Source organism: Ammodytes marinus, assembly GCF_949987685.1.
Source record: "Ammodytes marinus genome assembly, chromosome: 13".
Lineage (NCBI taxonomy): Eukaryota > Metazoa > Chordata > Actinopteri > Uranoscopiformes > Ammodytidae > Ammodytes > Ammodytes marinus.
The window spans coordinates 9,985,080-10,005,676 of record NC_137217.1 but is presented as its reverse complement, the minus strand read 5'-3'; the positions used below and the strand labels follow the sequence as shown (position 1 = coordinate 10,005,676).

The 20,597-nt window shown below is 43.5% G+C and overlaps 1 protein-coding gene across 8 annotated transcripts in view; it reads right to left on the bottom strand.

Annotated features, from left to right (window-relative positions):
* rims2a (regulating synaptic membrane exocytosis 2a) overlaps positions 1–20,597 on the bottom strand; it is a gene marked incomplete at its 5' end in the record, with an annotated part of 144,434 nt that overhangs the window by 121,647 nt on the left and 2,190 nt on the right. For 6 of the 8 annotated variants that reach the window (XM_080039832.1, XM_080039830.1, XM_080039833.1 and 3 more), the window contains one exon: positions 159–191. The exons of the other annotated variants lie outside the window; for them this stretch is intronic. In XM_080039832.1, coding sequence (XP_079895958.1) covers positions 159–191 — 33 coding nt within the window. The remainder of the gene's footprint in view (positions 1–158; positions 192–20,597) is intronic. 8 annotated transcript variants of the gene reach the window in all.

The following is a 20,597-nucleotide window of genomic DNA, read 5'->3' as shown; positions in this document are numbered from 1 at the left end:
GGCTTTCCATGACATTAGTGACATTTTCTTTCACATTTCTCCCAGAAAAAGAAAAAAAGAGGTGAAAGCCACATGAAGCACACAGCACCGACTGACGGGAAGAAGAAGAAGAAGAAGTGTCAAAGCCTAGAGCACTCTGGGTAATGCAGTTTACTTACTGTGCTGGCTGAGGCTTTGGTTCTTCTTTGATCCTAAAACATAAAAGAAATAAAAAACAAAAAGGTGTGCACAGCTCAGTGCATATACAGAACACAAAGAGATGGGGAAAACAATCTGACAGACACAAAATACTGACACAACTGATATCACTGAAGATGTGTGCATGACATAAACAATACTGCAACTATAATATGAATAATATTCAAGATATTATAGAGGATGCTTTGATGACAATGGAAATGATGTAAAAAACAACGTGCAAAAAAAAGAACATTTAGAATGACTGAAAATATGACGTAAAGTAAATGGTTTGGACAAACCTAAAGATAAAAAATGGCTGCTTCATGTGAGTATCATTGTCCTCACAGTAAATGGTAAAGGCACCCTGTCATGCTGAATGTACTGGCATGGACAACATTTCTTCAACAAGAGGGTGGGATCAGGAGTGCCGGTCCACCCTCCTTCTGTCAGTTTGACTTTTTGTCTAATAGTGTGCCCCCCATCACCATAAGCACACTAGTTCCAAGGAATATACAGTATATAGGCAGCCATACAAGTTTGCTAGCTACGATGCCCCCCTGTCTGTATGAGCAGAGCAGAGACCTGTTGCAGGCGCCGCGTGACAACAACACACACCTCATTACCACCTATGTCAAGTGCATGGTTTTATATAGCTGTGTGAGATGCAATGTGTGAATTTGATTTTGTCTTGTTTTAGACGGGGACAGAGACACATTTACCAATCTCATTCTGTACACGTGGTCTTATACTCGACCCCGGTGATTTAAAACACGGAGAAGCAGCACGCTTTCACGTTTGGGGGGGTTTTTTCTGAAGCTTTTAGACCATGTGATGCTAATGGTCATGCTAATGCTACAGTTAGCACATACAGCTTACAAGGTGCCGACCGGGATGAATTATTGTATTTCAGTGGCAGTATTGAACTTCCATTACAAAGGTCTTACATTTTTTGATTGCCCTTTAGTAGGATACAATACACACTTTGAGAGGGGTTGTTATTTGAAAAATCAGCACTTTTTGATGTTGTTATTAAGAGTATACACACACTTCACAAAGCTATTGTTACAGGATATCAATGTGAGTTCATTAATGAGATTTTATAATAAATGTTTTCTATTAAAAGTACATTAAAATGTGTCAGAATTTCCATCATATCCTTGCTACCTTTTGCCAGTATGGCTATGACGTTGGCATTGAAATGCAATATTAAGTGGCATTAAAAAGGTATTAAAAACTCTTTAATTAAACTGTGAGATTCCTCGGGGTATACCCTGGGTGCCTAAAAATGAAGAATTTGTTCACGAAATCTATCTAGGATATGAATTAAAAAGTCCACCGAAAACGACGTTCCATCAAGTGAGAATATTTTTACTTATTAATTTGATGATGTGCTTTGGCAATATTGTACAATACTGTAACTTTCATGCCAATAAAGCCAATTTGAATTGAATTGAATTGAATTGAAAGTCAAATACTTCAGATTAACTGTATATCCACACTTGCCATCCAACAACTCCCAAACAAATACTGAGGCCACAAACAAACCATTGTCATGCATGAGTCCACTCTAGCTAGAGGTATAGAGGCACAGCGGAGTGAGAAATCTGTCTGTCTGATCTTGTGTCAGGCCAGGTGAGAGAACAACACGAGAGAGAGAGAGAGAGAGAGAGAGAGAGAGAGAGAGAGAGAGAGAGAGAGAGAGAGAGAGAGAAAATAGAGTCCTGTCTGTGTACCCATCAGTCTGGCCGCTCTGTTTTCCGATGAGCCAGTCCATATTTATCCTCTGGCTGTGTTCTCCCGATGACCTGCAGCGCCGTTCTTTATTGATCCCATCAGCCCCGTCTCTGTGGTCGCATTACAAGCCTCATATTTATCTGATCCAGCCTTCCCTGCCTGCCTGCCTGGACGGCTGCCGGACTAGAGTGTGTGTGCATGAGTATCAGTCTGTGAATTTGCCTCCTTCTGTGTGTGTGTGTGTGTGTGTGTGTGTGTGTGTGTGTGTGTGTGTGTGTGTGTGTGTGTGTGTGTGTGTATGTGTGTCATTATCCATGCGTGTACTGTACGCATACGTGAGTGCGCAAGTGTATTATTTGACACGGAGGCTGTACAACGAGGGTGTAAAATGTCACAAGTGACGTATTCAGTATCCTGGCGGCTGGAGTAGCGGGCCTGGAGGGCAGATACACAGTCTCTGTTTTCCATGGCTTCAACCAGCACTCTGCCTTGCATGATACACACTCCCTAATACATACACAAACACAAAACAGGGTCTGGTACAGAGTTTGGAAAAAGGAGCATCATGATTCCAATTATTTTCCATGAGAGTGTGGCGGTTAGAAGCCTTAATAAGCTATACACACTGCTGTTATTTTTAGCCCTTTGTTGTTATTTGTGTTCTGTATTTGGGTTTCCACCTCCTCTGCTTGGCTGGCTTTGCGTAGGGAAGCAGCCGGGCTTGACAGTGACTGATGCTGCACTGCTCTCTAGTGGACACATGTGCTGTATGAACTTCGAAGATCTAGATTCCTGGTGTGTGTGCTATGAGGGAATGTGTAACAAGTCCTTTGTCATGCTTTTTGTATTCAGTGTCTGTGCATTTGAACATTGATATAATAGAAAATAGTGACAGATAAAAGAAGAGTGTGAGTCATTTAAAAAAGAAGCTGATCCTAGTCATATGCAAATGCAAATAAGCAGCTGGCAATAGCAGCACAGTGTGTCCTAAAGGACAGGACAAACCAGAGGAAGTAGCCTCTGGTTGTGTCTACAAACTAAAGCTAAACAATTAGTCAAGAAATCAATAGGTCAATTGACAGATAATTAGTCGACAACTATTCTGATTGATTGATCAATCCTTTTAGTCCATTTTCAAGCAGAAATGCCAAACGTTCGATGGTACCAGCCTATTAAAGGAAAATAACATGTTCTGCTTGTTTTGAATTGAATATCTGTTACACACTGAGCATATTTTGCACCGGGGGCTCTTTAATAGACTAATCAACTTAAACAATTAGTTGAAAACATAATAGTGAGATCATTATAAGGACAAAAATAGCTAGTTGCAGACATGAGAAAATAAACCTTGGTGTTGCACAGAAGCACATGTAAAAATGACTTTCAATGTCATAGCCTGAATATTTTCTTATAGTCTTTACTATCAATGTATTGTTGTAAATTCCAAAACTGAACAGCGGCTGAAACTATAAGCAGTTCATAAAAGCTTTTCATATGTAGCTGCGTGCCACCAGATGGTACTATATTGGTATAAAAAGTGTTATTTGTATAAGAGGTGATGCACATAATAACAACACAAAAAAACCTGTGTTAGCGTGAGCAGCAATAGCCACCATGGTAGACGAGACAAAAACAACAGTATGGACAAACAAGGAAATTGAGAGTAAAGGTACGTCATTACTGTCCACATGGTCTTGGACTGAGGCTACACTGCTTGGCACCAAGTCTTTTGGTAAAAATCAAAAAATCTACTTGAAGCACACACACTGCCCCTTTCAAAAAATGTCTTGTTAGTGCAAACAAGTCAGCAGCCCTTGTGTTAGGATTGCCTTCAACTCAGATGGAAGCGAGATCATTAGGAGAGCTGGACTGATGCACCTCTTTCTGTATGCTGCAGAAGCCCAATTACACAGTATGCTGTCACACCACGACCTGGACATTTTAGTAAGATGCCAGAGATTCAACTAATTTGATCCCTCTGAACATATCTCTGTATAATGCAGAGGAGGAGTTACATTGGGAATACATTGATGTGACAGCTTTACAACAAGCCCTGAGTCATCACATTTCCCCATAACACCGACAAGGTTGGCAACATGTCACATGCACCTCATCAAGTCCAGCAACAGCCTGTATGAGCACTATCAAATCAGCCGACACAATGTAGGAGTTTTGGTTAAAAAAAATGAATGCCTATTAAAAGATTTAATCAACAACTTATCACACAAATCTGCAGTCACACCCAGCTACAAAAAAACGTTGCAGTATCCTTCAGGTCACTGTTTGGGTTTTTCAGCCACGAAATGTACTGTTTTGGTTCAGTCTAAGTTCTTTTTGTTTCCAGCAGCTGAAGCTCTGATAAGCCCATTGTATGCCCAGCATCAAACAGACAGACAGGCAACGTTTCAGATTAGCTTGTGAGACGTGAACATAGTGGAGCATCTAGCTGTTACAGAGCCATGCATTTCCCTCTGCAGTTGATGGAGACCAAAAGGAGAGGAAATATTTGACTTAAGTTTATCAGATGGAACACAACATGTCTCGTTAGTGATTGCTTATGTTTCTCTCTGTCTGCTAGATGTCTAAACAGATAACTGTAATATAGCTTGTTGCACTGCCCCTTAAAGTGGCCAAAAATGACTCCACGCAAGTTTAACAAATAATATGGCTTAATTAATGCGACGCTACATTTATTGTGCACAACCTGCTGCAAATATCTAATTATAAATAAAAATTATATGATCAAGCATTTCCATCAGACTGCAAGCAGTAGATCAATAACAACAATATACTGCTGTTCATTTTGAGCATTTGTAATAGAAGACTCACACACAGTATGACACACAGCTTCCACGTATGCCACCCAAGAAATAATTACCTTCCATTACATCACACTACCTAACCTGCCCAAAGTGTGACGGGCATGCTCAGCCAGTCACTCTGAGGTCTCTCTCTCTCTCTCTCTCTCTCTCTCTCTCTCTCTCTCTCTCTCTCTCTTGCACTAATCCTAGTCTTTGAACACACTGCTACTCAGGGGGACCTTTTCTATTTCCCTCTCATGTGACAATGTGTGGCATTTACACTGATTATCGTGAACAGAGGCAAACAAGCCCAAACATGGCTTCCAACTCAGCAGCGGCTAAACAAACTCTGAAAAAACATGAATACAGGCTTCTGTGTAGGTTGGGATTATTGTGTGTTCACTTTGCACTTCAGGCCGTTCACGCAGAGTGCAGGCCAAACCGACTTGACAGCGCATCAATGGAACATCACAAATGCCTCCTCAAATGATTTGAGCGTAGTAAGCTGGCACCCCACAACGCCCGGCAGTTTAAAACGTTGGCGTCGACACTTAAGCAGAAAATCTGTGATAGGGGATCTCATGGCTAAGCGGGTGACCCTGCAGAGTCCACTACAGACAGAGTGATAATTGGATCATTAGGGAGTAATCTGGCTCAGTGGGTAAATACCAACCACATACATCATTAACACCGTCCCAGCCAGTCAGTACTGCCAGGAGATGAGGTTAATGTCACTAGTCTCAACTCATCCAGAGGCCACTCACCTACAGTGGAATCTCACACTGCTGAATTCTGTCCCTGTCTTGGCTGTAACAGTGTGTTGGTGCAAGAAATGATGCTGTATTAAGGGAAGGATTTTTCTTTTACTGTCACCCACAAATGAGTTGTGATAAAAAGGCCACACCTTAGTAACCTAGCTAGGTGGGTTACTTAACAATGTATCTGATAGCTAAATGGTTCAAAAAGTGCCTGATGCATATCAAAATCTCTTTTTGTCAGGCTACCAGCGCTACTGTACAGTATGTACAGGTAGCAGATCGCAAGGAGATACAGTATTCACTGATTTTGACAACAAGCATTCTCCAGAATCACTGACTGACTGCATCTTTAAGTATTGCATATGAATACCTATAAAAGGCCATGCATCAGACTTAGGACCATAACAGCATAGCTATAATACTGCAGTATTTAAAACATATGTATAACCCTTTATTAAAGGAAATGGAAAGACGAGAGGTGGGTAAATATCTGTAGTTTTGAAGTACATTTTTTATATTTGTATACTTAATATCTACTAGTATATTACAAATCTGTATGACACAACTTTCACTTAAGTCTGTAATTCAGCAGCAGCACAGCAGTGTTTGTTGATGATGATTTGGGGAAGTATTGTGGACATTCTAGCTCAATCCCTACACACTTCTAGTCATTTTATATACTGTGTCATATTTCAACAATATTGTGCATAGGGGAGAACGGGGTAAGTAGGCACACTTTTTACTCTAGTGAGAATTGCTCATCACCAAAACATCTTTCAATAGTCATTCCTACATTAAATTGAAGCTTAAGGTGTTGGCTTGAAATGTGTACCCCTCACTTTTTCTATCTTATTGTAATAAAGAAGAAATTAATCATCAAAGACACCCTTACACATTGTGACAACCAACCCCATCAAGGGGTCGGTTGTCACACACTATGGGGTTGTTTGTCACAATGTTATCTTAATGGGAATAATCTTAAAAAGAAGGCAATAAAGTATAACTAAATTTGAAGGTTTAATTGCATTGTCAAGTTGACAAATAGGCCTACATAACTTACTGTAGCCTTGGCAGCTGGTCTAGTTTGGGATGCACTGGGTTGTTTTGATTTTGTTGCCCTTTTTTCTTTTGCATGCTAGCTGCCTTTTCCTGCTCTATTCTTTCCTTCTCTGGGGTGTCAGTGAGGATACAGCTTGACAATTTATTTTGTTATTGGGTTCCTTTTCTGGCTGCAGCCTTTGGATAACATGTGACAACCAACCCCCCAACAAATGTGACGACTAACCCCAACCTGAATTTCTTGCTAGCGTCAAGGCCAAAAACCATTTGACAACTAATTAGCTTGCTAACCACAATCTAAACTATAGTTTACCCTTCACACTTTTTATGGGTAACAAGTGTTTTGTACCCATTGTGTAAAAGCCTAGAAGAAAAATACTGAGGAGCTAAATATTTTCAATTTGACATGAAAAACACAAACAGTCCTCTCACCTCAAATTCAACAGTCTAACTCCAAGGAAGACTATGTAGGTGACCTCTGATCCCAATTCTGGATATTTACATACCAACATTTCACAGACATCGCCTTCTGGTTCCGAGATATAACGATTGTGACAACCAACCCGTGTGACATATTACCCCGTTCTCCCCTACTTGTCAAGAAAATGACCTACATGTGGAAAGAACAAGTGTAGGAATAAGACGTTGGATAGTTAGTCAAATAATTATTGTCAAATCTAGCAGAAACCCCCCCTCCCCACTAGCCACAGACAGAACGTCAACATGCACCGTGTATGACCGTGTCAGCATTATCCCAGCAGCAGATTATATAAAACAGAAATCTCCCATTGTACCACCACCTCTACTGTACACTCCCTGCAAAGCTCCCTGAAAAAAAGGAGAGAGTTTGGGCTAAAAATAGCAGCTCATTTAAAACAGACGATTAGGTCTGGAGACACCTGTTCATTCCACCTCTCCAATAAATGCCAGAAGAAGTGCTACTTAACGCTTTTCTCTGCACCTCGGAGGGGATTAGGGGCAGGGGGGGATAGAGAGAGCTGATAACTTCCTCTGGCACGGGGCGCTGGCACTGTGCGATAGGCAAGGCAGGAGGGACGTGGAGAGGGCAGGCAGCTGAGGTGTGGAGGGGGGGGGGGGGGGGGCTGGGGGTTGGCCGGCTACCACAGCTGGGCCTTAGAAAAGCACAGATACGATTGAATCCGCGGGGCACACTCATCAGAATGGGCAATCTAACACACGCACAAGAAGCCAGACCTCCTGACCAAGGACTAATATTCAGATTGTCAAACAAGAGTTGGCAACAGCAGATTTTTATTTTTATTTTTTTTCTGAGCAACCGGGGGAAGTGGATAATCTGCTGCCAAATATAACTCAAATCCATCTGTTTCCTTAGATTACCTGCCAGGATTCAATATCTCTCTCCCCCTCCTGAGAGATTTCCAAGTGGCAACGAGTCAGCTAATCACCCCGGCAGCCCACACATTCACACAGTGTATTTCCATACGAGGGTGTACGGGAAACGTTACGCACAGTATTCAGTTTGATATATACAGCTACTTTATTGTACGGCGTCTCAACCACAAGGGCAACATTTAGTCAGAGGTATAGTGATGCAGCGTGTTTGTGTTCTTTGGTAATGGTTGTGTGTGCGAACATGTCTCTCCGCGTACGTGAATGCTTGGTTGCCTCTCCTGTCAGCCCACGTTACTCTCCCCGACACAGATACATTCTATTCGGGCTGCGATCAGCACTTCCTTGGAAGCTGACATTGTCCCGCTCTAACGTCACAACTCCTCCCCATGCACGGCTCAACAGCTCCACTGGGAATACTGTAGAAACTCAGCCCTAACCCCCCCCCCCCACCACCACCACACAGCTAGGCCACCGCCCTCTGCGTTAGCCCCATCTCTGGCTCTGATATAGAGAGAGAGAGAGAGAGAGAGAAGAGAGGGTGAGGGAGAGGGAGAGGGAGAGGGAGAGGGAAAGGGAGAGGGAGAGGGAGAGGGAGAGGGAGAGGGAGAGGGAGAGGGAGAGGGAGAGGGAGAGGGAGAGGGAGAGGGAGAGGGAGAGGGAGAGGGAGAGGGAGAGAGAGAGAGAGAGAAGAGAGGGTGAGGGAGAAGAGAGGGTGAGGGAGAGGGAGAGGGAGAGGGAGAGAGAAGAGAGGGTGAGGGAGAAGAGAGGGTGAGGGAGAGGGAGAGGAAGAGAGAGAGAGAGGGATGGATGGATGCAGCTCCATGTCCTCCTCTAACCCTATACTATACACGGAGAAGCATCCTTGAGCACCAATTCTGTCCAGTCTCGCTATTGCCATATTACTTCCACTCTCATGGTCAGCAGAAAGCCTAGTTTGAGCCGTTTCCCCCTGGTTTGCTCAGTTTGGGGCTATCTTGTAACTCTGGAAAATGTCAGGTTTAAAAGGGGGAGTCAGCTATTCTGGAGAAGGCTTGTCAAAATCAGTGAATATCTCCTCATGATCCGCTGCCGGTACATAGTCTACTGTGTGCAGGCTGGGGGAAAAAATCTGGTGTTAATACACAGCCAAGGCTCTGCAAACGGGCATGTTGCTAGCTACGGTGGGTCCTATTTGTTAAAATGCCCTTTGTTTACAGAGCCTGGGCTGTGTATTAGCGCCAGGTTGTTTGTGTAGTGGACATGTAGCGGATCGTGAGGAGATATTCACAGATTTTGACAAAAAGTCATTCTAACAACATGCGATTTCAAGAATCGCTGACTCCACCTTTAATTCCCCGAAAGATAAGACAAAATAAAAATAAAATAAAACTGACACAGAATTAGTGCTGATCATGATCATAAACCAACTCTATGTAGACCGCACACTCAACCAAACCCCACAAACACATTGAAAACCCTCTCCATGGTGTTGTTGTTCCCTGCTGGGAGCAGTAGGTTGGGCCCGTACTGAAACTGCAGTCAGCTGCCCATGTCTCACTCCTATCTATAATAATAGCCCGGCCATGGCTAACAATAGAGAGGTAATAGATAGCTTGCCTATTGTTGGCACGGAGACCTGCTCTACTCCTTCCTGTCCCGATTGGCTATTAGCTTGCTTAACTAAACTGCGTACAGTGTACACACACAGGCAAACAAGCAGAGGAGGGTGGTGGGATCTGATATCACCTCACTGCAAACTAGTTACACCCAGCACTTTGCTAAAAACATAGCTGGAGATGCCACGTGATGATGTTACATGACTTGGAACTGAGGTATCTGTTACCTCGGGAAGTCTTCATACATAACAAACATACCATGGCACGTCATAGGCAGGGGCTTTAAATACTGCCACAGACAGCCAAATCAAAACAGATGTGAGCACAGCACTGTACTGATGGTCATTAACTCCAACTCGCCCTCTTACCAACATCTGTCCCATGGCGGGAAAGATTTGTGTGTTTGACTCGGTTTGGCTGCTGTGAAATCCCAAATCAAAAGGATTCCCTTGCATTAGCCGCCTCTCATGCACAGATTTAAAGCAACCAGCCAACCAACCATCCAAGCAGACGCCCCCACCAGGATGAGGCGACAAGCTATTCTTATCAACTCGCCGTTTACAGCAAACGCAGCCATACACACACAAACACACGCACGCACGCACACACACACACACACACACTCACACACGGCCTAATGCCTAATGCCTGGTGACTTTAAAACGCCTGCATTCGCCCTGCCTCAAGATATACTACTACTTCAAATGCTTGTGTTTATCTTTGACAAAAGGAGGATTTCTATAAAGCACCTCTCCCCCCCACCCCCCCCCCCCCCTCCTTCCACTACTACTACTACACATCCAGGCCAGCTCGCCGTCACCATGGCGATGGGGCGGCAGTATATCTCAGCAGGGACCAGTGATATTAAGGGATTAGCAGGAGATCCTCCATCTGACTCCGCTCGAGGAGCACGATCCCTGGGATCAGGACATCAGCTCTGTGTGTGTGTGTGTGTGTGTGTGTGTGTCTCCCTCTGCCCCCCTGATCACTGTCAGATGATGGGGATGAAAAACAGGCCTCTCTCTTTCTCTCTCTCTCTCTCTCTCTCTCTCTCTACTGTTATTTTCATGGTAGATAGATGCTGAGGGGCACACGCAAGACTACACAAGGCTGGGCAAGCGTGAACACACACTACTAACGCATGCTCACATACAGATACCGAATGCGTGGAATAAATGCATTTAAAGCGCGCACAAAGCCACCTCCAGCCGTAGGCAGTGGTTCTATATGCTGTGTACGGTATGTTCTAGTGTAGGTTACGCGGCGGTGACTCTGTCTGTGTGTGTGTGTGTGTGTGTGTGTGTGTGTGTGTGTGTGTGTGTGTGTGTGTGTGTGTGTGTGTGTGTGTGTGTGTGTGTGTGTGTGTGTGTGTGTGTGTGTGTGTGTGTGTGTGTGTGTGTGTGTGTGTGTGTGGCGTTCAAACAGTGGGCTTACATAAGGGCTGCGGCTGCATTAGCAACATTATGATAACGCCTGCTCTTTATCCTCCCTTATTGATGTCAGTCAGCCGATCCCGTAATCTACCTACAGCAGCATCTACTGTACATGTGAACCACTGTTGTAATGCAACTAAACGTTTGGTGTCGAAGCCCTAAGAACAAGAACCAATTCAAGGCGACAGGAGGAGAACTACAAAGACGCATACAAGTTAGAATATATACAGTATTATATGGAGGGCAAACAGGAAATAGATTTCCCTGCACGGTTCACAGCAATTTAAAAAATATATAAAAAGGATTTTATTAAACAAAAATACAAATGTGAGCAGGAATTGCATAAGCAAACGTAAAGTTTTCCAACCGGATCACTGCTGCAGTCATTACATAATAAATTCTACTGTCTGCTTGTGAGGCCTCTACGGAGCGGATATGTGTGTGTGTGTGTGTGTGTGTGGGTGTTTCATTGAAGAGAAAGAGAAAGAGAGAGAGAGTGTAGTACTTCTGTGTGCCTGCCCATGTGTGTGTGTGTGTGTGTGTGTGTGTGTGTGTGTGTGTGTGTGTGTGTGTACTGGGTCAACTCAGGGAGGCTGCATGCATTGTTTATAGAAGGCCCTGGACAGTGAGTTTTTTCGGCCACACAAAAGGCTGTGTTGGGAGGGACCGGCTCGGCAGCATGCACGTGCTCCAGTCACCGGCTTGCACCTGCTCCGACCAGCTGAGTCTTGAATGAGCAGAACGCGGTTAGACACACAACACACACACACACACACACACAGGAAAGGAAAAGATTAGAGCGCCCTGTGTAAACTACCGCTGTTAAATACACCTTACAGAGTGTTGCATGTCCGGGGGGCAGCGGAGGACTAATCACGAGTCATTGTATTTGCTTGCTGTAAATGAATTCTGTTCCATTTTTTAACATTCATTTGGGTTGGGTTGGGTTGGGTTGGGTTAAGTTGTTTTGTATGTCGATGAATCTCACTCATTACCAACATTTAAATGAGAAAACAAACATGATGCAATACAGTTTTCTATTTAGTTTCTCTCGCTACAGGGTCAAAATCTAGGACAAAAAAATCCTTACGAGGATCTGTGCTTTGCCTTGCTGTGTCTCTTTTTAAGAATCTGCAACATGCAAACAAGCTTGTTGGGGGGGTTCCAAAAATAGGACTTATTAAGGTGGCCCACATGGAATGTTTGCACTTGCATTCTGCGGTAAGTCTAAATTTACTTGGTATGTGTCCTGGTTGAAAAAAATAAATAAGAAAATAACTACTTCCTTAAAGATGGAGTCAGCTTGTTGTCAAATCACTCTTTGTGAAAATCAGTGAATGCCTCCACACGATCTGCTACCTGTCCGTACCGTTTGTGAAGCTGAAAAAAAAGCCAGTGTTCATACACAGCCTAGGCATGTAAATGGGCATGTCGCTATAGCTACGACGGGCACCTTTGTTTACATACAATTTGTTTACAAACCAGTTTACAGAGCCTAGAATGTGCATTAAAACAGGATTTATTTTCATTGCACACACAGTACTGAAGAGCAGACTCCACCTTTAATAGCAGTGACAGTCACTTGAGCTAATGAATATCTAAGGATGTGCGTTCAGCTGTTGCAGCCTGCTGAGGTGTGGCCCTTGCTTAAATCTGAAGGCTGGTTTTATTAATTGGTTCAGACATTATAAATAAGTTATGTCATTAACAAAGCACCAAAACATATCATTTATAGAAGAGAATACATTTGTATGTCCCATTGTTCTTACATTCACTCTGTTCACTAACTATAAATGTTCTCTCTTTATTAAGGGGTTCTGTCTCCCCGCTGGTGGAAGCCTTGTCCTCTAAGCTTCCTTTTGCCTTGCTGCCTGGCTTTTTCCTGGAACGCCTAAATGACTGCGGGCCCTGCTGCCTGTATTTAATGCCTGGCTGCTTGCTGCCCGCTGCAGAAAAGCTGAATGTCTCTACTATTAATAGTCCCACCAGCAGCATGAGGGTTCTCACGCTTTGAGTGCAATCAGCTTGAAATGACCTGGTGCCTCGCTCTACCTTTAGTAGAGGAGGGCCATTCACTGTCTCTCTCTCACTCTCCCTCACCTGCTCTCTCTCTCTGCGCTTCTCTCAGCCGCTTTAAAGGTAGACTCAGAGATTCCGGAGAATGCGTGTTGTCAAAATCACTTTCCGTTACCTGCCCGTAGTGTGTTGCTGTCTCCACCTTAACCAGGATGCCGGATGCTTGCACAACTGCCACACTACGAACCGATACACAGAGAATCATAACAAGGAACAAACATGCAAAACTAGAATGAGCTGTTGCATAGCAGTGTTGATGACAAACCCTGGTCACAGGTTAAACCCATGCACACATCATATACATCCACAGAAAGGGAACCACTTTGGTGCAGTGGAGTCAGAGTTAAAACCTGGGTTATTCAGGCTCCTCATGGTAACGTGGTTTGAGGCATCTGCTGCACACAGTGGAGACATGTCTTTTCTCTGACCTTTGTGGGTTCAACAATCATAAAAACAAACCCTGAGGGAAAGTCACAGGGGGAGAGAAGAGGTGCCACACCTCACCAGCTTTACTATCCACACAGCACCTGCACCACAGCCTCTCCTTTACTCTTCCAGAAATCACCAACAAATGTCTGTTCCTGTTTCGCTTGCTTTAGTGCTGGATTTGTCTCAACAGTGTCGTCACACTGCTCTACGGTTTTAAGAGACATATTTAACATCAGTGCTTTGGGCTCTATAGCAGCCACATATGTTCCTCAGAAGCACTAGGCTTCCCTCAGAGGGTCAGATGCTGTATATCTTCCTCTACATTGACTCTACTCAGGGTGGAGGGGGACGGGGGATGGGCAATAAAAAGTGATAAAGTGGCCCCTTCTCCCTGCCTTTGGCTCTCGTGTTTTTACTATCTCTGCTCCCGTTGGCTTATGCTATACCTCTTGGATTTTCTATGCATCTCCCTCTTTTTTTAAGCTTTTTTTTTTCTTTGTAAAGTTACTATTCAAGCTTCATCTGCATTTTTGGTTAAACTGTGTCGGTCTCATTCAGGCTACTCTGTGCACAGCATGCTGGGAGGCTTATGTAACAGCAGGCCAGATGTTCTAGTAGCCGAGCAGAGGTTGGGTTCTGTTCTGACTCATTTCAGGATCACTGGGCGCTAATGTTGCAATCGTATACTTGTTAACATCTCTCTGTCTGGGGAGAGTCATACGTTGCATCAGAGTTTTTAAACACACATTTTTTACTTGTAGACTGGAGTGTTTACACAATGCTGTCTCCGGCTGGGGATGGGAACTTAAAATAATACATAAATACATCAATATGTATCTACTTCTGATTTTACTAGCCCAACATTAACTCCTTAAATACAGTTATCAAGCAATTAGCCTACATAAGATTCAATCTGTTAATATTTAACACACACGCGCACACACACAAACACACAAACACACACACACACACACACACACACACACACACACACACACACACACACACACACACACACACACACACACACACACACACACACACACACACAGTTTAAAAAGGGATCGTTACCCTGTACAAGTTACTATAAATAAACCCATCCCTTGTACTAGTTAACACATCCTACGTCTCACTCTGAAATGTTTTCCTCCTGTCATGTTTCACCAAGGGCATCTCATATTGCTCAGCCGGCGGCCTGGAAAATCCCTTCAAAACTTTACTTGAGGGATAAGAGCCCGGAGGAGAAGAAAACCTATGCTGACGAATGCAGATGTTATTTAGAACAAAGCACTGAGAGACAATAGAGGCCAATGCTGTGCTGTGCTGTGCTGTGCTGTGCCACGCGAGAGAATAGCAGGCAATGGGAGATGGCAGGCCGATTGCTCTGTCAATGGGGGAGCGAGGCTGTCATATCAGCAACAGGACCTGATAGCAATCTCAGACGTCAGTGTCTCTCCACTCATTTACTCTGTGATGTTCTCTTCTCCTGTCCTTTCCTGTCCTCCACTCCGTCCCATGCTACCATGTCCTACGCTGTCCTCTTGTTCAGCCCTTTGTCCACCCCAATTTGTAAAGGACTCGTCAGAACATAAAACCAAATCCCAGCAAGATTAATTACATTTCAACAACCAAAACCAACAATAAACTGAACCCACCAAACAACCTTTGCATGCTGGATTGAACTTCCGTCTGTATCCATGTCCAAAAAACTTTTTAAGTTTGCCCTGAACATAAGCACTGTATATCTTTGCACATGCACCGTGCTGCCGCCATAAATATTCTCTAGTTCTCCCTCTGGTGAAAAATAGCCCCTGACCAATACACATTTAATCCTATTTGATTGACATTTGCTAAAAAAATGACCATCGCAGCTGTTTTAAGAAATACTCTAGCCTTCTTTAAATCCACTTAAATCAAAACGTGTGTGTAAGTAGGAACCTGCACGATATCACGCTAGCCGTAAAGACGTCATGTGGCATGTGTGTGATGTTAGCAGTGTCTGGGGGGTTCTGGGGGGGGGGGGGGTTTATCCAGTGGCATTAAAAAAAATATTAATTTCACTTAAAAAAACAATATATTTTTGACCTGTTTTTTACAAATGTGTTTGGGTCTCAGTGCCACAGACAGGGCATGGAAGTCAGTCAGAGTGCTGAGTGAACACAGCTTGGGTCTTTTCACAGGATTAGTTGACAACGAGAATACAAAAAAAAATGAACACTCTGCTTTATCGCATATGATTCAGCCAAAGTAAATCTGTAGCCTTGCTAGCCTATACAATACGCTATTAGCCAACTGGGAAGGTATAGGGACACAAAGAGCACATGCAAGTACATGGCTAGCTAGAGGCAATCTGACAGATACAATAGGTTAATGGCTGCAATGTAGAAAACTGTGGACCGCGGAGGGAAGCACTAAAGGACCCTGACACTAGAGTAATGCAACCTCACTCCCACAATGGCACAGCTTACTTGTCAATATGTTATTTAATACAATATATATAATTTCAACGATGGCCTGCTGTACTCTAACCACATCTCCTGTCTGGGCTGAGCCAAACTATTTGCTGACATGCCGGCATTTCACGACCAAAACACAATGTTACATTAATTGGCATGATGATGTATTCATTTGGCGTGCCTTCGTGCTTTACAAAGTCAAGACAGCATCCACTCTCCCACTTTTTTCTCTCCCTCTCTCCCCTGGGGAAAGTGGTGGGGGAGGGGAGAGTCCCTGGAACACTCATGACAGAATCTGCTCTTTGCATGGGAAGGCGAGCAAGCATGGGTGAGTGAGCTTAGGGGAACAAGAAGAAGGCAGGAGAGAGAGAGATAGAGAGTGTATAGACTACTGTGTATTGTCCAATGGGAAGCTCCTGAGCATTGCCTCGCCTCATTTCACAACCATAGGTCTCTCTCTCTCTCTCTCTCTCTCTGTATCTTTTTATTCAGATTCCAATTTGCTTTACTGGCATAAGTACAGTATTGCTACAGGTTGAGCAAGGTTAACAATATAAGTACAATACAACACACTCCATACTGAACTATATATCGAATACTCTGTTACACAGATGCAATCACATTTTGAAGGTGGCCGTTTCACATATGTTGCTACTGATAGTTACAGTTTTTTTTTTACAAATACATGTCTTGGTCTTAGAGTTTGTTATGCTTTAGCAGGAAGTGTTGCTCTGCCTGTCTCTTGTTTGCAGAGCTGACACTGTGTGTTTTCTTTTATTTGGATTGCCAGGTCCATCAAGTTGTGGTCACTTAATCTGTAAATTTAGTTTCAAGGTGGAGTCAGCGATTCTGGAGAACACTTGTTGTCAAAATCAGTGAATAACTCCTCATGATCCATTACCTGCATACTGTATACTGGGTGTGCGCTGGAAAAAGATCTAGTGTTATTACACAGCCTAGTCTTTGTAAACTTGTATGAAAACAAAGGGTATGTAAACAAAGGGGGCCCCCCCAGCTATCACAACATGCCCGTTCACAGAGCGTAGGCTGTGCATAATAACTGGATTGTATTTCAGTGCGTACACAGTACGGACAGGTAGCGGAGGAGATATGATTTTGACAAAAAGTGATTTTGACAACAAGCGTTCTTCAGAATCACTGACTGTACCTTTAAGGTAGTTTTCTGGTCGCTCACAATAGCCCAGAAAACCTTTCATTCTGTATACTGTGTCTGTCCAGTGCCAAATACTATTGAAGTTTTAATGCGTGTGTATGTACTCTAACACTGCTAACTCTCTCATAGGGGCTGACATCCTACTGTATAGCCTCATGGGACAACGAGGCCTCTCTGTAGCTCTAACCCCCGGCTGGTACACAGAGCTCTCTAGCACTATCAGATAAATGACCAGGACCAGGTGTGTGAGCGTGCATGTTTGGTGGGGGGAAAGGAGGGGGTTCAAAAGAAAAAAGGAAATGGGATGTGATCAATCACAGCTAATTCTAGGTCAGTGCTCTTCATGCTGAACACACACACACACACACACACACACACACACACACACACACACACACACACACACACTCACACCTACCCCCTTCACCTCTCGTCATAGCTTTGTTGCTGTGTGCTAACCAGGAACATGATTACATCCAAATTAGTGTGGAGAGTGCTGATAGAGACTTGGTCAATCCATGTTTAGTGTTTATATTAGGAATCATCAAAATATTGTTTTCTTAGTTCCTAAGTTAACCACTTTATTAGCATATAAAGCATTAAGGTACATTATGGTTCCATTCATAATGAAATGTCCAGGTTGAAAATGATATTAGATTCTCATCCCTATAGCCTCCCAGTGTTCAGGGTAGTTTAGTGTAAACAGGGGCAATTGGACTACTGTAAATAGTTACAGTATAACAGTGTACATAGCAACAAGGTGAAATTAAAGGCTGTAATTAAAAGGGACAGTACACCAATATCATGCAACAAGATCTCTTGACTCGCTTCCAACTGGACTGCTCAGCCTGTGAAAATAGTTGTATAACATCTTCTCTCGTAACCCCAGCAATTCAACTGAGTAGTGTAAAAAAAAAAGTGTAGTTTCACAGAATAACAACAGTGTGTTATACTGTACATCATGAAATGAAGCCAACAAATTTAACAACTCATTTCGTGAGTATAATGACAGTGTGCTTGGGGTCTGAATTTATGATTACACTCTATAGTTAGACATAATGTTGAACGATAGCCTAATGATTCTTAAACATTCATTTAAAATAATGTTAAAGTCAATAAAATATCCAATATTAGGGTTTCTGGGGGAAGAAAAGGCATCCTTCCTCTTGAAGCAACACATACAATTTGGGGAGTGCCCAAGTAGATGGCAGCAGACACCTCTGAGCCCTGGAATAGCTGCATCTCAGTGGGAGTCCCTGCTACAAGGCAGCCAGTATCATTAGCGCTGTCAAAGGAGGTCCCTGAGCAAATGACACAGTCCCCCCAATTCAAGAGTTGTTGAACACTGTTACAATCAAGCAGAAGAACTGGGATATATAACCAAGTGGCTAGTAGTCATGTGGTCTTCAAATCTGAAAGGAGAGCTAATAATGTTTGCATGATTCACAAACAGATATGTTTTGGGATACAAGGGTCAAGGTTTTATCTTTAAGTATCTTTTTGAAATGCAGTAGTATATGTGCGATAGTATGGTGGCTGAGGATACAAAAAAGATCAGCACACCAGACCAAATTCATTCCTCAAATTTCTCTGAAATGCCTTCATGCCGACTTTAGAATGTTGCCCCTAACAAGAACAAATCTGTCTTCTATTAAGGTGCTGAACGCAGACTTCACTCACTTTAAATGACTGTTAATCATTTATTCTTTTTTACTGTTCTTTTTATAGTTATTTTTGGAACTTATTCCTCTTTCTGTCTTATGCCCTTGTTTTTTTTCCTTTGATTTAATTATTGTTGATCTATTTTATGATGGATGAATGGCTGGGAAGACTGGAAGGCTCCTAATAAAACAGTATTTAGTGAGCAAGCAATTGCATACAATTGGGACATTTACTTATTATTATTTCATCATAACATCCCACTTTCTTGACTCTTGCATACAGTATGTCCGTTGCATTGCTGGTTGTTTTCACACGAAAGTTCACTCGATGTGACCTAACTTCAAATGTGCAGTGGACTTTGTGTCAGAATTGCCAAACAAGCATGCAAATTTCCACACTAATAATGTACCGGATGTAGTAGGGTATCCGGGTATTTTTAAGCATGCTGCATACATGTAATGGGACATCCCAAATCTTTTTCTACCATACTAAATAGCAGGGAAATATATTATGGGATTGGAACGCATCCTGAATCTTACTCCATTAACATCTCCTGTCTTAATAATACAGGTAGCACTGTAGGCAGCCAGAGAAACAGGAACAATAACATAGCGTCAGAGCAGGGCATAGGTGTGAAAGTCAGACTGAGGATAGAGAACATTACACCCCCTCCTCCTGACCCCCAGCCCCTCTCTCCCTCTCCCTCTCCCTCTCTCCCCCTCTCCCTCTCCCTCTCTCCCCCTCTCCCAGGCCACCAAGCAGAACCAGGGAGCAGCCCTAGAGGAGTAGAGGAGCAGGGAGAAAGGAGAAGTGGAGCCCTGGGCGTTGTGTGGGTCACCCCCATCACAGGCAGCTGATGCCTGCCTGTAGGATACACAGTGTCTGGGTGGGGGTGGGGGTCCCATCACAATCATTACTGTACTGCTCAGAGGCTTACTGATGCATGGAAGGCCAAGATAGCTGAAAAACACTAAAGCTCCAGTGTGTTCAGTCCAAATGTACTACTAGCTGTAGTTTGGTCTGGCTGTGTGAGACTAGTCCAAATGAAACAAATGCACCTGGAGCCATGCTTAATCGTAGCGGCAATGTTTTTTTTTTGTACGTAGAAATGTTAAGATTCTGAACCCCAAATATACATTTTCAGGGCTGCAGCTTTGATGAGCTTTCTAGGGACATCATTTCTAAGAATGAGCTGTAGATATGTAGCGCGCCACCTAAAGGACGTTCAGGAAAGCAACAGTCATTGCTGCAGCACATTTTTCTACATTGCAGAGCAGACACACACATACACAAGACGTGAGTGCTAAGAATGAGCAGGCTAAGAGAGAGCAGCTAATTACATGCAAGTCAGCAGCACTGGATTTCCATCCCTCGCTCTCTGTGGCACCTTCCAGTGAGATGACAGCAAGTTGGCAAGCCCTGCAGCCGGAGGCTTCTCTCTCTCTCTCTCTTCTCCATCCCTCCATCCTCCCAGGATTCCCTCTGTTAGATTACACACTTCAGTGTTCAAACTGCCACTTTCCCCCCCGAAAAACAGCCATCCAAGCTGCTGTAGGATGAAACCGTGACTGCGACAGCGCTGATGCACGTCAGGCTATAGGGTTGAATCATATGTAGGAGGCGGTATGGGTGTTTAGTTTCCGACGCTGCTGAAAAATAAATGCTACAAACCATCCAATGACAAGTTAATCCACTGCGGTTCCACCTATGCCAGGGCTGAGCATGCTCACGCTGCTTTAGGAGATATGCTATGCTAGTGTGAATCATAGGGAAGGAAAATGGGGATTTACAGTTTCCATGACTCATGATGAGTCACCTTGCACACACAGACAGACACAGACACAGTCAAACTAACCAATTTAGTCT